Source organism: Salvia hispanica, chromosome 6 (genome assembly GCF_023119035.1).
Source record: "Salvia hispanica cultivar TCC Black 2014 chromosome 6, UniMelb_Shisp_WGS_1.0, whole genome shotgun sequence".
NCBI classification, from domain to species: Eukaryota; Viridiplantae; Streptophyta; class Magnoliopsida; order Lamiales; family Lamiaceae; genus Salvia; species Salvia hispanica.
In genome coordinates this window covers 28,360,675-28,381,825 of record NC_062970.1, presented here as the reverse complement: position 1 = coordinate 28,381,825, position 21,151 = coordinate 28,360,675, and the positions used below count along the sequence as shown (strand labels likewise).

The 21,151-nt window shown below is 38.5% G+C and overlaps 2 protein-coding genes across 3 annotated transcripts; both read right to left on the bottom strand.

Annotated features, from left to right (window-relative positions):
- Nucleotides 1-2,097: 2,097 nt before the first annotated feature.
- LOC125196384 lies at nucleotides 2,098-5,330 on the bottom strand. Of its 2 annotated transcripts, none has more exons than XM_048094875.1 (4): nucleotides 4,537-5,319; nucleotides 3,869-3,939; nucleotides 2,719-3,232; nucleotides 2,098-2,645 (listed from the first exon to the last, which is right to left on the bottom strand). In XM_048094875.1, the coding sequence occupies exons 1-4, from the start codon at nucleotides 5,002-5,004 to the stop codon at nucleotides 2,451-2,453; spliced, it is 1,248 nt and encodes a 415-aa protein (XP_047950832.1). In that variant the 5' UTR covers nucleotides 5,005-5,319; the 3' UTR covers nucleotides 2,098-2,450. The 2 variants fall into 2 exon arrangements, with proteins under 2 accessions (XP_047950832.1, XP_047950833.1); XM_048094876.1 differs by having other exon boundaries at nucleotides 2,502-2,641; nucleotides 4,537-5,330.
- Nucleotides 5,331-10,278: 4,948 nt separating this feature from the next.
- Nucleotides 10,279-12,065, bottom strand: LOC125193717. The gene is made up of 2 exons (XM_048091584.1): nucleotides 11,514-12,065; nucleotides 10,279-11,427 (listed from the first exon to the last, which is right to left on the bottom strand). Exons 1-2 carry the CDS (start codon nucleotides 12,019-12,021, stop codon nucleotides 11,420-11,422), a joined length of 516 nt encoding a protein of 171 aa, XP_047947541.1. The 5' UTR covers nucleotides 12,022-12,065; the 3' UTR covers nucleotides 10,279-11,419.
- Nucleotides 12,066-21,151: the final 9,086 nt, after the last annotated feature.

Below are 21,151 nucleotides of genomic sequence, written 5' to 3'. Positions count from 1 at the left end.
GAAAGAAAGCCCTAGTTTCATCAATTAACAGCAGTAATACGGATGATCTTGAAGAGAGAGGAGCAATTACAAAATCAAATCACAAAACATAACATCGAAATGACAACAGCACAGCAGTCTATTCAAGCTGCTGATAGTAATCGCGACGGAATCGGTCTTGATCGATGAAGATAATAGCGTAGAGAGCGTAGATGATTCCAGGAATATACCCCAATATAGTCAAAAGCAAGCAGATGAAGAACTCAGTCTGCACAAACACAAATGGAAACAGAAAGAGAGGGTAAAACCTAGAGAGTCAAGTGAATCGGATTTGATAAATTGAAAGAGGGCTTACGGTGCAGCAGCCATGACGGAGGCAAACGCCGAGAGGTGGGATGAGGATCGCGAGCACGATTGCACAGAAGAGTTCGCATCTACCCGACATGATTTCAATTTCTCACTTCTCTTCTGTCGTCTCCACTCCTAATTACTTAGATATAGAGAGAGAGAAGATAATTTGATTATTCAGATGAATCACACCCACTACCGACAGCTGTATAATAATTGCCACTTATTCCAATTTTTTTAAAAAGAAACTCCTTTTATATACTACTAATACAGTAATACTCATGCCTCATGTGCTAGTGCTATGAGATCCCTCAAAGTCGTGGTTTAGGAAAAAATCAGATATTTTTATATCATTGCGAAAAGACTATTTGATTTTTTATTATTTCAGTCTCAGTGGAACATTTATAATTCACCACAAAATTTTATATAGTAATGTTTTGCGAGTAAAATTGAGTGAATAAAGTAAGAAAGAGAAAAAAATAAATATAATGATGTTTTTATATCTAGAAATGTGTCATTTAGACTAAAAAGAAAATTGATCACTTAAACTGAAACAAGACGGAGGGAGGATAAGACACTTTACACTTGTGAAATATACATTGATAGATGTTTAATTTCCTAGATAAATTAGTACTTCCAAGATATAATCTAGGATTGAGTTGTGAAATTATTTTAGTTATAGGGGATTAGCTATAAATAATTATCTCATGATTATCCATTTAGAATTGAGTTATGAGATTGAATTCCATGAATCAAACACACTACATATTTAATCCCGACATACAATCTTGCAAACCGAAAACCCTTTAATATTATAATTTTATTTTTGTCCAGTGAATCGTACGGGGCGTAGATTAGTTTGGTGAGTGAACTCTGTATTGTTAATTAGAGTATTACTGTTTTGGTATTTTAATGCTGTTTGGATGATGATATAACGATATGTAATTGTGGCCTGAAAGAAATTAAGGGCTCTGTCAATCTGGTGTTTGAACCGTTAAACCCAACGCTAAAAAGTTTCCAAATTTGGTATTTATTGTATAATTATTACTAAGTAGTAGTACTATTTATTGTAGTACTTACAACATTTTGATTGTTTTTTTTTGCTTAACATTCCATTGAACCATTATTAGGTGTACAAATTGTCCCTTCATAATGATATCCAATCGGGAGTATTTTTTTTATATTTAATTTAGAAAGATTTCATTAGTATTTCATAATCTAATTTATACACTAATACTACTATTTATTACTTCAATTCTTGGTTGATTCAAAAATGTCACTCATTAGACTAGAGTGCGCCTCTTTCTTTTTTTAAGAACTTTCAAAGTATACACAAAAAATTAGGAACATATCCGAATATAACACTTGCGGATGAAGTGCAATTTAGTTGGTAGATACTTCCTTTAGAGATTTGAGTTATCTCATGAATGAGTAAAAAATCTACTATAAGACAAACTTGTTGACCCCAGAAACATAATTTTTTTTTTGAATTATACGGCAAAATTATTTTGCCCTCAGTTAAATATAAACCATCTAATTCAATCTGATCAAGACCCTTTAGATTCTACCATCAACTGAGTATCTTTTTCTTTTCTTTTCTTCTTTTCTGCAGGAGTCTAGAGTGATTCCATCCCAAGGTTCATTAACATGGTACCTATATCCAAATCGAAAACCTAGAGTCTCACAGAATCTCAATCCCACACTAGTTTGTTGTGTTCCTCTCTACATAACAGATACAATATCTGAAGTTAATCACATATTCTTCACAAAGCTAGATAGAATAATCTGCTTCACATCAGAAATAAACAAAGTTTATGGTAGAAATGGATCTGAACTCTAGTTCTATATAAGCGCGTCCACAGACTTATCGTCCTTTTTTACATAATCGAGCAATAGAAGCTATGGAGCTCAAGAAGAAAGTAAAGCAAACGATATGGTATAATCCTAAACTAGCTAGAAACCAATTAGTTCCAGTTTGGCCATCTAGGGCAGTGCTTTTCAGTAAGTAAGTATTTATCCCAGAAAATGAGCAAAGCTATGGCAAATGAAAGCCGACATTACAGGCTGAGCAAGCTCCCTCCTTACCTTGATGATTGGATAGCCTCCAGCTTACGAACAGGCACTCAAACTCTCAATGCTACTGGATCCTGCCATGAGATCTTCCTCTTCCCCACACGAGACGGCCCTTCACCAGGATTTCTACATATGGACAGCATCAAGTCATTTTGTACTTCGTCATTTGGATGTCTCATTAAACTTCTTCTGGTTTCGTCATACTTCACCGCGTCATTATCAGTCTGGAAATCCTCATCACCTGTCTGTTGAGTGTAGATTAGAATGCATGAAAGTTATCAGAAATTTAAATAATCACTTGCGAATTGAGCTTCCTACCGAGATTTCATTCAAGTCAAAGATGGGCGCTCGGCTGGGCAATGGCGATTCTATCCCGATAGAACTATCATCTTTATTCAAATTAAATGCCGTGGATGCATTGCTCAGAGCTGTACCATTTTCATACATTCTTCCTTTCATGTTCAACTCAAAAAATGGAGTCTTGCTCTGCATCAAATTAACTTTCCTGGAGTCTATTCTTACTTTGTGGCTCAAATCAGGAATCATAGTTGAAATGCGCTGAATAGAATCTTTTCCACCATCTAACATTTTCCCATGATGCTTCCCGAGTGGAGATGTACCACGCAAAGCTACTTCTTTACTAACATACTGTTTCTTCTTCGCTCTAACTTCTGAAATTGGGGGTGAAATACTATGAGTGGCTTCTTTTCTACCGCGTTTCTCAGTCTGTTTAGTTTGCTTATGTAGAATGGGCAACTGTCCTAGTTTTTCTTTCTGTAAAGAATTCTTAGTCTTCCTTTTTACTAAGTAACTAAATCTTTTCCGCAGAAACCTGTGGATTACAACAAAAGATCATTAGTGTACCACAACAACTTTGCACTTTTAACATCAGTTGTATCTATAGACACATTATATTGAGGATCGCGACTATCCATCGCTACACACAATCTTGATAATGATCCAAGCCAGAAATTCATGATAACATCAGAAACTCACTGATTATTTGCTAATAGAAAATAAGAGTTTAAATACAATCCAAAGTCCGTATATTAATCACAACCATCTGAACAAAAAGTACAACACCACATGAAACACAATATGTTGAGAAAGTTGTTTCATACTTTCTGACTATGGTCAGACATATCTCACTTACAAATGACAATTAATAGCAATGGCATTCTGATGGAGATGAGACTGTGGATTAATCAATGTTGCATTCATCTTATTTTATTTATGTTGGGATTTTTTTATTTAGATGGGCTTTAGTATCATAAACCTATGTGGTGTGTAGCAGTCAGGGAGCTTTTGATTAATACTCCTACTTATTGGAATAAGAAAATAGGTTTTCAGCAAACTTCTTTTTTAGTACTTGTGATGCGTCACATTCGCAGAAGATGCAATCTTGAGAAAGCTAATTCACACAATCTTCATATTCATGATTAGAGTAAGAAGCAAGATTATTGCATACCCAACTTCAGCAGCGAGAACCATCTTCCTCTGTTTCCCCACCTCTAATCTGCTTCTCATCATATCAACTTCCTGTAGACCAGCAGAACAACTTTACATTTTTACTGCATCACAACCAAGTAATGCTGGGACTAACTACCGGAGCAACAAACCGAAGCTTCAAAGGATACACTAGTACACATGCCTTGTAATGGCACCATTTTTAGCTAAGAATCATAAAGACACACACATCTTATAGTAATTTCCTTAAGCATTAAGCTGGACAACCATATTGGTACTGAACAGATGCCAAAAGTTTAGGTCACTTTAAAGGCCTAATTTTTTAAGGGGAAACCAAACAGACATGACAAAAGAATTCCTAAACAAGAATTCAGAAAAATATAAGAACTCCAATTAGGTTAATGATGTGGATTAAAAAACACCACCAATCTCTCGTATAATAACTCCATAAACAACATCAACTAATCAATTTCAATGAGAACGGCAAATAATGAACAGAGCTACATCAATCCATATAAAACAAGAAAATAAATTCCAAAGGTTCATATCCTAGCAAATTACACATTAAACAGTAGCCCATAATACAAAATGAGCAAATAAAACCTAAGATCGCCCAAATTCAAAACAATAGAATCAAAACCCACAAAAAATTAAAGAAAAAGAAAACACCTTTTGCCAGTCGTGATAATCCTGCATAAGAGTCCGATACTTGAGCGTAGCCCTATCGTCCTCGCTCGTAGAAACGGCATACGGCGTCGATGGATCCAAAATCACTCCTTTTATCTTCTTTGACATTAGATAAAGAAAGTCAAAGAGGGGCCGTTTTCGAAAGGTGTGATCTTGCGACCGAAGAGAGATGGGAGGGAGGGTTAAGTGTGAAAAACAGGAAAATGAATATATGGTGATAGATGTGAACACGGAATAGGGCAATAAAAGAAGGGGCGTTGTATGAAGATAAAGAAAAGATAGAATAGGTAGATATAGATGTATAGAAAGAGATAGAGAGTGAGTGAAATTGTGAAAATAGAGAGAAGGGGGATGTGGGAAGGTTCTTTTCTTTTCTGTGTGGGATAGGAAAACACTGACAGAAGCAAAGGGCGAAAAAGGGCACATAATTGGGGCAAAATTAAAAAACATATTGTTTGGAATTGGAAAGGCAGTGATGATGAAGATGGGGGTTTCCTGGGTTTGGTGGTGTGTGATGTGGGTTATTGTTATTGATAGGAAAACGTAGGAAGGGAAGCGAAGGATTCTGTTTCTCAATGTAGACTACGTTTCCTGTGTCTAGAATACTGGTTTGCTGAGTGTTCGTGACTGAGACGGCGTGAGCAGACAATGTATAGAGTATAGACTATAGCCATAGTGTGTGAGAGAAAGAGAGGAAATAAAAAAAGGAAGGGGAGATAGTCGGCTACGTGAGTGAGACAGCGTGAGCAGACAATGGATGAGTTTGCACTTCGCAGAAAGGCCGTTGAGGATGTTAGAGAGACGGGTTGTGGCGCTAGTTTAATGTTTTTTTTTTCTTTTTATTTTAAATACTACCTCCGTCCAACAAAATTTATCCCACTTTGATTCGACACGGTTTTTAAGAAATGTAATGAAAAGTAAGTTGAAAAAGTTAGTGGATTGTGGGTCCTACTTTTATATGGAGTATTAATTTTATAATAAAATGTGAATAAGAATGAGTTAGTGGAATATGGGGTCCACCACAAAAAATGGTAAAAGTGAAACGAGACAAATTTTGGGGGACAGACGAAAATAGAAAAATGGGACAAATTTCGATGGACGGAGGTAGGATATATATGAGTAAAGGCCAAATGTGGCCCCTAACATATAATAGTTTTATCAATTTGGTCCTTGCATTATCATTTTGATTATTTGGTCACTCATAAAATAAACTCGGACCCGAATCGGTCCTCACTTAACAGAAACATTGACGGTGATTATTTAAATTAAATTACTAATGGTAATTAATTATACTTATTTATAATTCTTAATTCCTATTAAATTACAAATTATTCATTTCATTTTGCAACTAATACTATCTTTTTTTCGATTTTGCTAATAGGAAAAGAATTATAATTAGGTATAATTAATTACCATTAGTAATTTAATATAGTCAAATTGCGGTCATCGTCTATTTTTTTATGGTTCTGTTAAGTGAGGACCGATTCGGGTCCGAGTTTATTTGTGAGGGACCAAATAATAAAAAAGATAATGTTAATGACCAAATTGATAAAACGGTTATATGTTAGGAACCACATTTGGCCTTTACTCTATATATATTAAACATTTTTCCTTTTAATTTCTTTTATAAGTGTATATATTTCACAGTAAATGAAGAAACACACACCACTTCACATAATCACATTTACACTTTCTTATTTCTTTTCATTTTCTTTCTTCCAAATTTCCCTTTCAATGCTCTCGAATCATATTACCATCAACTCGAAAATTATACTTTCTCTCACATTCTCACTTAAATGATTGATATTACTTTTTTTCGGATATCTCATTGCAAACGATCGATTTCTTAATACAATAAAAGCAATATGTTTACCTCTTTTTAATTTATTATCTTTTGTATTTTATTCTTAATTTACTTTTATATTTTATTCCTTTTTATATGAGGAGTGGAGTATTAGATTTTTTTCTTTACATTTAACTCAATAAACATAATATTTATAAATCCATGTTAAAAAGAAGTTGATCACTTAAAGTAAGCGCATATTTAATAGGATGGATAAATTATCTAGGTATGAAATTCTATAAATAAAAATTGAATTCTTCAAAAAAAAAAAAAAAAAAAAAAAAAAAAAAAAAAAAAAAAAAAAACAAAAATCGAATTCTTGGAATTGACTCAAATAGACTAAACTTCAATTTAGAAAACTCATCCAATCCCGTCATCTTTTAACACAATTGATACTCAATTGGAGCACACTTGCTCTCTAGAAAATTGGTTTGTCACCAACTCTCCAAGGCATCAAGACGATTTGGACTCTAAGATGGAGCTGATACTTCCAAAACTGAAGTTCGCATAACATACTCGACTGAGAATATTAATAGGATTTTCGAGTTCTACTTCGACATTTTTAAAAATTCGATTGTTGTTAACTCAAAAAAGAGGATTTAGCATTTTGGCAAAAGGTTGGTGATCACTACAACGAGGTATGTGTTGATGGTGTAGTTGAGTGCACTGATCGTATACTCTAAACTTAGTTTGAGAGGTCCGCCTACAAATCTTGAGGTTCTGCAAAATCTAGCTACAACTATGTTGTTGTCAAATGGAGAAGCGAGTTGAGCCATACATATGTTTCCTCTATCCGTGAAAAAATAACTCATTTTGTTATTTCAGGGTGTCCGTGATTTAAAGTCTCATTTGCTTTTTTCATTTCTCCATTTTTATTCACAAAGTCAAATAATTTTTTAAAACTCGTGCCATAATGAAAATAGATAAATGGCGGACGGAGGAAGTACAGTCCATGAGGCCTGTAACATCTTCTAGTCCAAGATAAGAAAACCTTACAAATCCAACCTAGCTCAATAGAAAGTGTGTCATTGTGAGAAGTGGAGGGAGTTGGTGAATCGGGCGCGAAGAGATCAAAGAGTGTTTCAGAGACCCGACCTAGGACAAGGGGTGAGTCATGTGCAATATAGAAGTTGTTCAATGGGCCATAAGACGATGAAACACAAGGAAAAGAGAAATGTGGTGGCTACATCTTTGACTCAGCTACCAAAATTAAGCGAGCCAATACGTTGGCTTGTTGTCTTTGTACTTACACATTCATGAATCATGACTAGAGACCTGTCCAACCTCAATATGCACCAAATCGAGTAACACCAACAATTTACTGGCAGCCCTACTTAGGTTCCGAAGAGGATCACCTCAACCATCTCTTATATCATTTGCTACTCCACCAATAGAATATTAGTGTCATGTGTTTATTCTTTAAAATGAAAAACCTCCTCATCATTTGCTACTTCACCAATATAATAGTGTCATATGTATATTCTTTAAAATGAGAAATTTTCTACGTCATTTTAGTACATAATCTTCTTTTGTGCATCTGCTTTCAATATATAATCTTCTTTACTGCATTTAAATAAATCTAGATATTATATTCATGGAACTAATCATGACCATTTAATTCAAATGAATTCAAAAGCTTCGTGTTTCATAAAAATATGAATAATATTAGAACTAATAAAGATCATTTAATTAAATCAAATTCAATATTTCATATAAAAAATTGGATGATAATGATTCAAAAATTGAAATAATTTTAATCTAAATTAACTTACCTATGCACTTATACGTGATGTTCTTGGAGATCCTTCGAGTTAGAAAATCAAATTGAAGCAACTTCAACTGTTTTGATGCGTCGTGTAAAGTTTAAAAATTTTAGGTGTTTGGTTTTTGAATGTGAATGACTTTAGGGTTTAATATTTAAGGTATTGTTTTTATTTTCTTTTTAGTTCTATTCTCTGCAGGGCCATATCTCGAAGGGCAAAGGGTCGTTGCACCTCCACACAAGCTTGCTCCCATGTGAATAAGGTGAAACCAAAAGCAATCTATTGAACAGACTCAACCACAAGGACCGGCTAATTTGCCAAATCCACCCTTACTTATCTATAAAAACCCACTCAACCAATGCCTCCACCCATCCCATTCGCTTCCCTCCCCCACGAGCAGTACCCTTGTTTAGTCGGTGAATGCTCAGACAAATAACGACAAGTTACGTGCTCAGTAAAAGTGCGGTACCGAATAATTTTACTTAAGATAGCCAATGATGTTACAAAAACTAGAACAATGTCATTTTCTATTTTAAAATACACACTAGACAGAAGGCCTTAACCCCGGGGATGGGAAATATGAAGTCTATTGGTTGTTAGACCCTGTTTTCTCACCTCTTCATGGAATATGTCTACCTGTCCCACAGTCGGAAAACGCACATGGAGTTGAAGTTCTTGATTGTCGAGACTCACTTGTTCCATCAGTATCCTCAATGCTGACATGGCAAGACACATGCTACAGTCTCGCAATAAAATAAATTCGAGTGTTGATATTTCTCCAATATCAAAAGGGATCTCACCCAATTTGGGTGTTTCAAAAATATGGAGATACTCGAGTACTGAAAAATGGAAGCTCTTTGCGTTCCAATAAATCAAATCTTCACAACACGAAATCTCTAAATACTTGAGGCTGGAAAATTTCTCATCAACAAGGTTCCACTCGGGTCCTTCCAGCTTGCCCAATCGTAAAGATCGGAAATGAGGCAAGGATGCAATCATCATACTCAAACCTTCCCACCGAAGATGACAATTCCGTAAACACAATTCCACAAGTGAAGTAGGGAATGTGAAGCTTAAAACAACATCGTCCCCAAATTTGCACTTTAGTGATTCCAGTTTATTGAAACGGCCAAGATTGTGAGAGCAATAATACGAGCTTGCTTCCTTTTGACTTTTCCATTCCCTACGAGGGAGATGGTCATCATACAGTAGTGACAAAACTTTGACGTTTGGCATCCTTTTGCAAACCTCTTGTGTCAATCTCAAGTTCTCCACTCCTTTAAGGCCATCTACAATGGGGCGGACGATGCGACGAACGATGCATCGTCCGCCCCTTAGTCCGCCATTGCAGCACCCCGCCCTAAGCCCACTCCTTACTCCGCGGACTATGCATCGTCCGCGGACTATGCACACATTTTTGCATGGTCCGGCCTATAGTCCGCTCCATTGCAGGGGGCGGACTATAGGCCGGACTATGCACACATTTTTCATTTTTTTATTTTTTATTTTTTTTGTATTTTCTTCTATATATATCACCAATTTTTTTACTTCATTTCACACCTTTCACTCCACTCTCTTCCCCATCTCAATTTCTCTCTAAATTCAATAACGAATTCCGACGATTTCCATATTTGCAAGCATAAAATATAAAAAATAAATACTGACAATAGGATATGCCTTTAATTTGTGGTGTTTTTATATTTTTATTCTTGCTAATTGATATATTTGCAAACATAAAAAATAGGATTAACAAATTTTTGTAGTGTTTAAATATTCAAAAAATAAATAAAATGTTTAGGGCGGGCTATAGTCCGCCCCATTGCAGGTGGAAGGGGCAGAGGATAAAATGCTGATGTGGCGGTGCATAGGGTGGGGCTTATGGCGAGGCTTAGTCCGCCCCATTGTGGATGCCCTAAGTGTGTGTAGGTTTTGCGAGACAATGCATTCTTCTTCTTGATCACTGGGAATAGGATCGGGAAGATAGAATCTCTTGAACTCGAGATGCCTAAGTTGCAGCATCTCCCAAATCTCGTAGGGAGCGGTGATTTGGGCATCGAAATTCCTTAAGATTAATGTCTGCATATTCCATAGGAGGGATATTGATGAAGGAAGGTAGGGTGTCCGATTAAAGAGTGTCATTGTAGTGGGTACGTAACAAGAGAAAGCAAAACATCGTAAGTTCACTTGCTGAAAATTAGCACCTGGGAAATATTCTTCACCATTCTTCAACACCTTATGGAAATTAGCCGATAGCTCAGTAATCTTGACAACTCATCAGAGTAAAACCACCCTTGATGGTGTATAAGAGAACGGAGCAGTGGTGTTGATTTTAGAGCAGCGGTGATGTGACGGTCACGTTGTTTCTTCCTCTCAGTAAGCACAATGCGACGCTCCTCCCTCTGTATGCCTACGACTTGTGTGGCATCTTCAGGCACACTGTACACACATAAACTTATCTTTCTTTCCTATCTTCATGCACAACTCTCTCACTGTATCGTGAATACTACAATATTTCACTTTTCCATTCCACCTAGTTAAATATAGCAAAACGAGATTCCCGTCGATGAGATCTTTCAGATAATTATCAGCTACCTCCTCCAAACTAAGGCCTTCCCTTGGTTTCACAAATCCCTCAGCAACCCAAAACCTCACAAGCTCATAAGCTGTTATCCTTACACGTCCACGGAAACACCCCATATCACAAAACATGGTTTTAGACAAGCAGGGAGGTGCTTATAACTCAAATTTATTATTTTCAAGCATTGATCATCGGCATCCGCCTCTACATTCGAAATTGGTTATGAAACTGGCAACTTTCTCCGAGTATTCAATCTCCCTAGATGACTTTTGAAGATGCCCCCCAATTACAACAATTGACAGTGGGAGTCCTTGGCATCTTTTCACTATCTTTTTTCCCAATCTCCTCTAGTTCAACAGGGCAATCTTCTTCTCCAAACACCTTCCCACAAAACAGCTCCCAACTTTTATCATTATCTAAAAACCTCATCTTGAAAGGGGAAGGCTTAGACAAGTGGCCAAGTTTAACAGCCGTGTAGTTACAATAACACAACTTCCAACGCCATTATCCAGCAAAAACATGTGTATCTCCTCCCAAACTTCAATACTCCACATATCATCCAACACAACTAAATACCTTCCACCCCGTAACATCTTAAGCAACTCTTCTCCCAATTCCCAAAAATTTCCACCAGTGGTGGAATTTTCTCCAAACAAAAGTTGAACAAGAATATTTTCCACACTATAATCCTGAGATATTGCAGCCCAAAGGCGAAAATCAAAGTGATGCTCAATACGTGAATGTTCGTAAACATTTGTAGCGAGAGTGGTCTTACCCATTCCCCCCATGCCAACGATGGGGATGACTCGCCGGCTGGAAGGTTCTCCAACGTGCATTTCCACAAGCCTAAGAACAACATCATCACATCCCACCATGTGATTCTTCCCTGAGGTCAGAGGCGCTGATGAATTATGTGCTGCTGAATACGCTTCTTTCGAGTCACTTTTCGCTTTGAACCGCATCACCTTCCTCTTGACAAAATTCAATCCGTCAATTGCTTTCTGTAGATCAAGCAAGAAATAACTAAGCCTTGATTTACCACCACCAATGGTAGATCCAGCTTGGATTTGGTCGACTATGTGTGATTCGACAACATCGTGAGCTATATAAGCCGCAGATGTGATTCGGCTCTCTAATGATGGTGCAGCTTCTCCGTGAGAATCAGAGGTTTCAAGGAAATCGAGTAAGAAATTGACGATTTGGGAAAGAGATGTGATCTGTTTGGTTTCAAAAGAAAAGGAATGGGTGGAGTGATTACTGATTAGAAATGAGCTCCAAATCATTCAAGAGAGAAACAAGTGCTGCGTAAGCTGCCATTGATTTTGCTATCAATATACAGTGTTTGATTTCAGAAGAAATTAGCGAGCAGGTTTATAAACATGCCTCAATGATTAAAGTTACTGTTTCATAATACATTTTACAGTACTGAACTACTGGAGTACTAGTATTCAAACATTTGGCTTAAAATATGTATACTTGCTTCAAACTAAAACGTTCACAGCAATTTTAAATATAAATATACTCTCCTTGTCCCACTCAAAGTATAAACTTTTTTTTTTGTTAAATGTACTTTTTTTTTTGTTGAGTGTCTCATTCAACGTGACAAATTAAAAAAATAGAAACATTCAACTTTTTTTTATTATTCCTCTTATTTAATTATTTTTTTCTACTTAATGAGTATAATAATATTCTCTCCTTTATAGTACATGTAATTGAAATATCATATTAATGCAAAATTAATAAAGTAAGAGAAGAGAGAAGAAGAGTAATTAAAATAGTGCTCATGAATAGTAGGATCCATATTATTATTAGTGTTTAAGAGCAACCACATCAGTACTCGATGGCATAGCAGGCCGTTGTGCCGCTGGCGCGACAATAACCTGCTCGCCGTCGTGCTCTTGTCAGCGGCACGGTCCTGCTCGATGCATCGAGCAGGGCCGTGCTGCTGAGCAGGTTGACGTGGCGGAGCGTATTGGCCAACGGCTTAGCTTTGGTATTTTCTATTTTTTTAAAAAAATTTGAAATATATTTTAAAAAGTGATATTAAAATAAAAAAATATTTTTCCACTTCCCAATAATATATATCCGTTTTTTCTCCACTTTTAATTTATTTTCATCCCAAAATTCATATTTTCATCTATAAATATCTCCATTTCCACACAAAAAATTTTACACTACACTACACAAAATACTTCTCTCATCAATTCTCTCTAAATTCTCTCATCAATTCTCATTTAAATTCCTACTCTTTCACTGTCGCAAAAAATGTCTGGCTCCGACGATCACCCCTCCGACTCCCGCGGATGGAACTACGAATGGTTCGGCTCATCGCCATTCCCTAGGATACGAATTTCTCGCCCCCTCCTCAAACCCAAGGTTCGTATATTGCGGGTGGCTACCGGCCTTACCCGGTGGGCGAGCCAGATGCCGAGGGGTACGGGTGGGCTCCCGAAACTGGCACGGGAGGGAGCGCCCCGACGCCACCGGAGGTCAGTTCAGACGCTCCTCCTCATCCTCGTATTCTCTGTGTTCGTACTCATGGCAGTACCAGAGGTGACACCAATGTCTGCACCCCGTACACTCCGGGGGAGATGCAGAAGTTATTCAAAGACTACTTGGAAATCTCCGAAGATGCGAAAACCGGCACGAACAAAATCGGGGAAAAGTTTTGGTGGCGCATCTATCGCCGGTACAATGCTAACCAACTGAAGGAAACCATCGAGCGCAATGAGAGTATGGTGCGCAATGCCATCGGAAGAGCCAACGATGAAATCCAAAAGTTCCAGGACTATTACCTCTAGGAACAGCAGTCGGTAGGGAGCGACAAGAGCGAGCTTGACATCATCACGGCCGCCATGTCGACCTACCATTCAATTCAGTACAAACTGTTAAACCAAAGGGTCAGAGGAAAGGGTCGTTCTTATTCAATGATTTAGAAAGACGGAATACATGATTATATAGGCTACATAACATCTATACAAGGTAAACCTAATTTACAATTAATTTCTCTCCTCTATTTTCGGTAGAATATGCTACAATATCAAATCCTTGATTTCATGGAATATCTTCTAACACTCCCCCTCAAGCTATGTAGCGGGATTGCCGATACTTAGCTTGCACAGTACTTCCCGAAATGACTTCGAGTTAACCGCCTTTGTCAATATATCAACCAATTGGTCTTCAGATTTGACGTAAGGCAACTCCACCACCTTTGCTTCAATGTTTTCCTTTATGAAGTGTCTGTCTACTTCCACATGTTTCGTTCTGTCATGTTAAACCGGATTTTCTGAAATACTAATCGCTGCCTTGTTGTCACAGAACAGTTTACACGGATGATTCGTCCGAAGGCCTAGTTCCGTCATTATTCTCCTTAGCCACAGTATCTCTGTCAGTCCACTTTTAATTCCTCTGAACTCTGCTTCAGCACTTGAGAGTGCTACCACTTTCTGTTTCTTGTTTCTCCACGTCACAAGATTGCCTCCTACAAAGGTAAAGTATCCGGCAGTGGACTTCCGATCATTTGGGTTGCCTGCCCAGTCAGCATTAGTGAAACCATGTATCTCCAAGTGTCCGTGCTTCTCGAACATGAGCCCATGGTCTGCGGTTCCTTTCAAGTACCGAATGATCCTTAGAACGGCTTCCCAATGCTCCTCCTGTGGTGCATGCATGAATTGACTCACCACTCCAACTGAGTAAGCGATGTCGGTCTCGTGTGGGATAGATAGATCAACTTTCCCACTAGCCTCTGGTACCGCCCTCTGTCTGTCTGTTTAGCACCTTCCTTCATCTGAAGTCCATGGTTTTGAACCATCAGATTGTCTACTGGTTTACAATCGAGCATCCCAATCTCTGTCAACAAATCCAGTATATACTTCCTCTGATTTATGAAGATTCCCTTTTTCGATCTTAGTACCTCTATCCCCAAGAAGTATTTGAGTAGACCTAGATCCTTCATCTTGAATTCCTGAAAGAGATTCTTCCTTAATTCAGCTATCTCCTCTTCATCATCTCCGGTAATGATCATGTCGTCTACATAGATAATCAAACATGTGATTTTCCCATTTTTCTTCTTAAGGAACAGAGTGTGGTCTGAATTGCTCTGCTTGTAGTCATACTTCTTCATTACTTCAGTAAATCTTCCAAACCATGCTCTCGGAGATTGTTTTAGCCCATACAGTGTCTTTTGAAGTCGGCAGACTTCCCCTGCTCCAAACTCGTCCGTGAACCCAGGTGGAGGTTCCATATATACTGGTTTCGGTAGCTCTCCATGTAAGAATGCATTAGTAACATCGAACTGGTGTAATGGCCAATCCTTGTTTGCCGCGACTGAAAAAAGTACTCTCACTGTATTAATTTTAGCCACTGGCGAAAAAGTCTCGGCGTAGTCAACACCATAGGTCTGAGTGTATCCCTTTGCCACCAGTCTTGCTTTGTAACGTTCCACTGTACCATCCGGCCTTCTTTTAATTGTGAACACCCATCTGCACCCAACAGTCTTCACTCCTTCGGGTAACTTCCCTTTCACCCAGGTGTTATTCTTCATAAGTGCCTTCATCTCAATAAGCATGGCTTCTCTCCATTTCTTATGTTTCATTGCCTCTTCGGCTGACTGTGGGATCTCTTCTTCCTCATATAGTGCAGCCTCGAACGCCCGTGCCATTTTAGTTAGATTTCCTTGCATGAAGTTCGCTACTCCATAACGACTCTTCTTCCCAATCTTCTCCGGGGAATATCGTTTGGGAGGAACTCCCCTTGTACTCCGGTAAGGAAGTATGTATTTCCCAGTATCACCATCGACAGTGTTATCCACTTCGGGTTCTGTACCAACAGGGTCAGTGGTAACTGAACGATCAATCAGACTTGGTTCAGGGATTACCTCGGATATCGTCGGAGGAGGATTACAAGGAGGGGGATGAGATGGCTCTTGTGGTGAGACCTGCTCAGCGGTAGTGACCATCACTGGTTCTGTTAGATCCTCAATCGAGGAGCTTGGCACTGGCACAACCCAACTTAGGTAGTCCATAGTACTACCTGGATTACTCTCCCCCTGACTACTAAGGTGGGTATGGTAGAAGAATTCGGTTTCCAAAAAATTGCAGTTCATGGTGGTGGTAATTTTTTTCGTGTGAGGGTCAAAGCAACGATAGCCCTTCTGGTTTATCCCATATCCTACAAAATCACATTTAGTTGCGCACGGGGAAAGTTTAGTTCTCTCATGTTTAGGGATGTGGGTGTAAACGGTGCAGCCAAAAATTCTGGGTTGGAGGTTCAGGTGTTCGGGAATGTTGGCTTGTTTGGATAGAATATCGAGAGGGGTTTTCATGTTAAGGGTTTTGGTAGGTAGACGGTTCGTGAGGTATACGGATGTGGCAACTGCTTCTGGCCAAAAATATTTCGGGACTTTGGACTCAATCATGAGGCACGGGTCATTTCTAAAATGGTTCTATTTTTCCTTTCAGATACCCCATTTTGCTCCGGTGTATAAGCACAAGAAGTTTGATGAATTATGCCGTTATCTGTACAAAATTGGTTCATGGTACTGTTGACAAATTCCCTCCCATTATCTGACCTAAGAGTTTTGATAGTGGTATGAAATTGTGTTTGGATGAGTTTAAAGAAAACGGCAAATCTATCGGATACTTCAGATTTATGTTTCAAGAAATAAATCCACGTCATTCTAGTGCAGTCGTCAATAAAAGTCACAAAATATCGAAAACCATGCCCCCCAACAATTGGTGCAGGACCCCACACATCAGAATGCACTAAAGAAAACATAGATTTCATACGATTGTTTGTCGGTTTAAAAGATTGTCTGTGGCTCTTGGCCAAAACACAAGTTTCACATGAAAAAAAGAGCCACAACACAAGTTTCACATGAAAAATCAGCTGGAATAGAAAGGTTCGGATATAGTAATTTAAAATAACCAGGGGAAGGGTGTCCTAGTCTTCGGTGCCAAAGCCAAGTTTCCTGTTTCGTGGATCCGTGAGCCAGCACTGCCATGTTGAGCTATCTCGTCCACGTAGTAGAGCCCTTCCTTCTCAGTGCCACGCCCAAGAATCCTCCTCGTCTGAATATCCTGTAAAATGCAAAAATTTGGATGCAATAAGAGAGTACAATTCAACTCTTTAGTCACATGACTAATAGACATCAGCCTTTGAGACAAAGTCGGAACATATAGGCAATTCATAAGTCGAAGGGTAGGAGATATCTGAATTGTGCCAGATCCGGCAACAGTAATTAATTCCCCACTAGCTGTTTTTATATATGATTTTTTTTCCTCACTGAAATCACTGAAATCATTCCTGTCTGGTGTCATGGTATCAGTTGCCCCACAATAAAAAATCCAACCCTTTGAATTTCTATCAGATAAATTTTGAACATGAAATGCAGCGGAAGATAAGGGTGCAAACCGATTTTTTGACACATAATCCGGGTAAATTCGCAATATCTGAGAAGTTTGGGGTCCAATTTCGAATTTATAATCAGCTGGGGTTCGAATTTTAATGGCATGGGGTTCTTTATAGAATTTCTTATTCTGCACAGGGTCAAAAGTATAATATGAGAAATTAGACTTAGGGTTTGGTTTTAACCCAAACCCTATACCTCCTTGGGCGGCGCCGTTTCCCGATTCAGTCCGTTCTGCAAAATTGCCCGCTCCTCGCACGTTGCCACCGGTCGTCTGACCGTCCGATCGAACTCCGGTTCCCTGCCCAGTAGTCTCCCCATCATTTCTCCGCGAACCTCCTTCGCCGTTCACCCCGACGGCTAGCTTTGCCTGGGCTTGAGTCGATCTCGCCCTTTGTCGTTCCTCCCACCATTCTGGATAGCCCAATCGCTTGAAGCATGTCTCCCATGTGTACTTTTGCTTCCCACAGTGAGAGCACCAAAGTTTTGATGTATCTGGGCGATCTGGGCGATTTCCCGTCGGCCGGCTGGTAGCGGCGGAGCGTGGCGGTGGCGGACCTCCTCGATTTGATGGGCGTTGGCTTTTGGCGACCAAACCGTGACCGATCTCCCCCCCAAATGATGAATCGGTTCCTCCGATGGCGTCTCCGGTAGGCGAAGAAGACGTCGGTGGCATGATGTGACGTCGAGCCGCCTCCTTCTTCACCATGCCGTAGGCAGCTTCCACTGATGGGGGGTTCTTCCTTCAATATCTCCCGTCGAACTGAATCATATTCCCGATTCAATCCCGTCAAGAATTTAATCAGTCGCTTATCACTTGAGTGTGCACGGAATTGATCAATTCCTTTGTCACAGCAGCTAATTGGTTGCTTCTGGCACCTATCAATGTTGATCCAGAGACCATGAATCTTCCGGTAATATGTTTCTAAGTCAAGATTCCCCTGTTTAATGTTGATTTCTTGTTCTTCCTGATCGTAGATGAGGTATCGATCTGCTTTGCTTTCGAAGGTCACCATTAGGCTGTCCCACGACGCCTTGGATGTTTGGTGGTGTGCGAAATCGGCGATGATGTTGTCTCCAATATTGTCGACGATCCACGAGAACACCACCAAGTCGTTCTCCTCCCACACATCGAACCCTTTGCTTCCTGGTTCCGGGGGCTCGTTTCGGATGTATGAGTAGGCTCCTCGGCCTCCAATCTTTACTTTGATCAATCGAGACCAAAGAGGGTAGTTTCTTCCATTCAATTTGAATGCAACAGTGATACTTTTGCTATTCCTTAGGCTGATTATCTGTTCTGGGTTGGTTTTTGTGTCTTCTGTATCTGACATTTTGGTTGTAGGGATTGTATTCTGGGCTTGATTTGGTCTGAAAGGGTCGAGAAATAGGTATTATTGGCTGTGATGAAAGTTTTCTGAGCCAAGATCGATCTGCTCTGAGGCCATGTTAAACCAAAGGGTCGGAGGAAAGGGTCGTTCTTATTCAATGATTTAGAATGACGGAATACATGATTATATAGGCTACATAACATCTATACAAGGTAAACCTAATTTACAATTAATTTCTCTCCTCTATTTTCGGTAGAATATGCTACAATATCAAATCCCTGATTTCATGGAATATCTTCTAACACAAATCATTCAAGTATCTCGATGCTTGGCAGGAAGTGCGTACTCATCCGAAGTATAAGGGAGACGTCGCATCCTCCTCCAGCTCCTCAAGCAAACGGTCGAGGTCGGTATCCCTATCCGAGGCCGGCGAGGATGAGGTGGCTAGCCGGCTTGCCGGAGCACACTTGGGTAGCCCCGACGCCAGCCCGAGCAGTTCCCAACGCCGACCGCAAGGAAGGAAACAGGCGACGGCCAACTGCCGTTGCGCCGCAACCTCCCGCTGCTGCTCCCGCTCCCTTTGTGCCGTCTCCATCCCCCACCAACTCGTTGTGGGTCCTTTTGGATCAAATCAATATGGCCGATACGGCTCGGATGACTCCCGAGCAACTTGATTCACATCACGCAATGATACGAGCTCTCCGAGCTCAATTGGGGATACCGCCATTTGGCTAGTCCTCTTTATATTTCCACGGATGTATTTTTTAGGATTTAATTATGTAATTTTTAATTTGTAGGATTTTAATTATGTACTACCTCCGTCCCCCAAATTTTGACACACTTTGACCCGCCACGGGTTTTAAGAAATGTAATGGAAAGTGAGTTGAAAAAGTTGGTGGGATGTGGGTCCTACTTTTAAAGTATTAGTTTTATAATAAAATGTGAGTAGGAATGAGTTAGTGGAATATGAGGTCCACTGCCAAAAATGGTAAAAAATGAAGTGTGTCAAATTTTAAGGACGGACCGAAATAGTAAACTGTGTCAAAATTTGGGGGACGGAGGTAGTAATTTTTTTAGGATTTTAATTATGTACTAATTTTTAATTTTTAGGATTTTAATTATGTAATTTTTAATTTTTTAGTAATTTGTAATAGTATTTCATGTATTTTTAGTGCATTTTAATATTGTGGAAATGTTTTTATTTAAATTGAATAATAGAATGGTAGGACCATTGTGCATGTTCTTGTGGAAGAACATGGATGTGAGTGTTGTGCTCTTACAGAAGAGCAGAGAATAAAAAATGAATAAATGTGGGTCCGGGTCCACAACCATGCTCTTGGGGAAGAGCATGACTGTGGATGCTATAAGAGCATCTCTAATCATTTATACTAAACTCAAACTCATTTTAGCGTGAATGTCACATCAAATATGATTTAACTTTAATCATTTACATTAAACTCAAATTTAAAATAGTATTCTCTATATTATACCTTTTTTACTCACAAAATTTGAAAAAGTTTTTGTTTTGATTAAGTGTAAACCTAAAGATATGTATTTTTTAATCCAAACTCAAAAATTGATTACCGTTGGAGCTAATTACATTTACTTATCTCATTTTAGGTTTTAATGTAGTACTAGATATGGTCTAATGAATCGTAATGGTGAATCATAGAAGTATAAGTTTGTAAATAAATTGATGTATATAGGTAATAAGTTGGGGACAACTTTTCATGAATATAAATATCCATATTTTTATGGGACTAACGGAAATAAAAAAGTACACATATTTTTATGGGTCGAGGGTGTACATAATTGATAAAGTGGGAGTGAGATAGAGTTAGAGATAAAAAGCGATTGAAGTATGGTTAATAGAAAATAACTACACCTTTATAAAAAGAAAAAACTTATCAAAATTTGATAGAGACTAATTCTGGTGAATGACTAGTACAATAAGAAATAGAGTTGCAGTATGATTTTCAATTGACTTTCGTCAAGGAAACCCGTGTAAAAGATATTTCCTCCGTCCCATAAAGTTTGTCCCATTATACCATTTCATTCCGTTCCACAAAGTTTGTCACACTTAGAATCTACCAAAAAAAGACATTTAGTACACCCCCTCCATTTCTCCCAATGTGAGACGCCAGTGTTTTAAAAACTGGTTTGGATCGGCCGATCGGACCGATTCGGCCGCAAACCGGTGATCTCTCCGATCCAATTCACCATATAAAACCGGTGGAGCATTGAACCGTTTTGGACCGGGTGAACCAGCCAGTTGGACCGGGAACCGGTCTAACCGGTTATCAAATTTTTTTATTTTTAAAAATGAATTAAAAATCAGTTTTAAAAAAATGTAGACTAAACTTTCATTTCATATTAACCCATACTTGTATTGGGCCTATGAAATTTATAAAAACTAGCTTAAAAAATCATTTGTGTCTTTCTTTATAGAAGTATTCCACAAGATTGTTCTTTCATTTTTCAATGTGGGATGAAAAGCTTGTTTTATAGTCATCTTTTACAATCTTTTGCCTTTACTTTTTCAATGTGGGATATAGTTTGTTTTGTTAATATGTACTACTTCATAATATATCAACTATCAACTATATACTAATTATATATGAATAATTAACAGCTATATACATATTTTATATCATAACTAAAATCAATAAATCTTAATTA

Coding starts and splice junctions, on each gene's coding strand:
- LOC125196384 (XM_048094875.1), bottom strand. CDS start 5,004: ATGTTTTTTAATTTTGCCCCAATTATGTGCCCTTTTTCGCCCTTTGCT. Junction 3,940..4,536: donor ATTATCACGACTGGCAAAAG/GTGTTTTCTTTT, acceptor GCTGGTCTACAG/GAAGTTGATATGATGAGAAG. Junction 3,233..3,868: donor GTTCTCGCTGCTGAAGTTGG/GTATGCAATAAT, acceptor TGTAATCCACAG/GTTTCTGCGGAAAAGATTTA.
- LOC125193717 (XM_048091584.1), bottom strand. CDS start 12,021: ATGATTTGGAGCTCATTTCTAATCAGTAATCACTCCACCCATTCCTTT.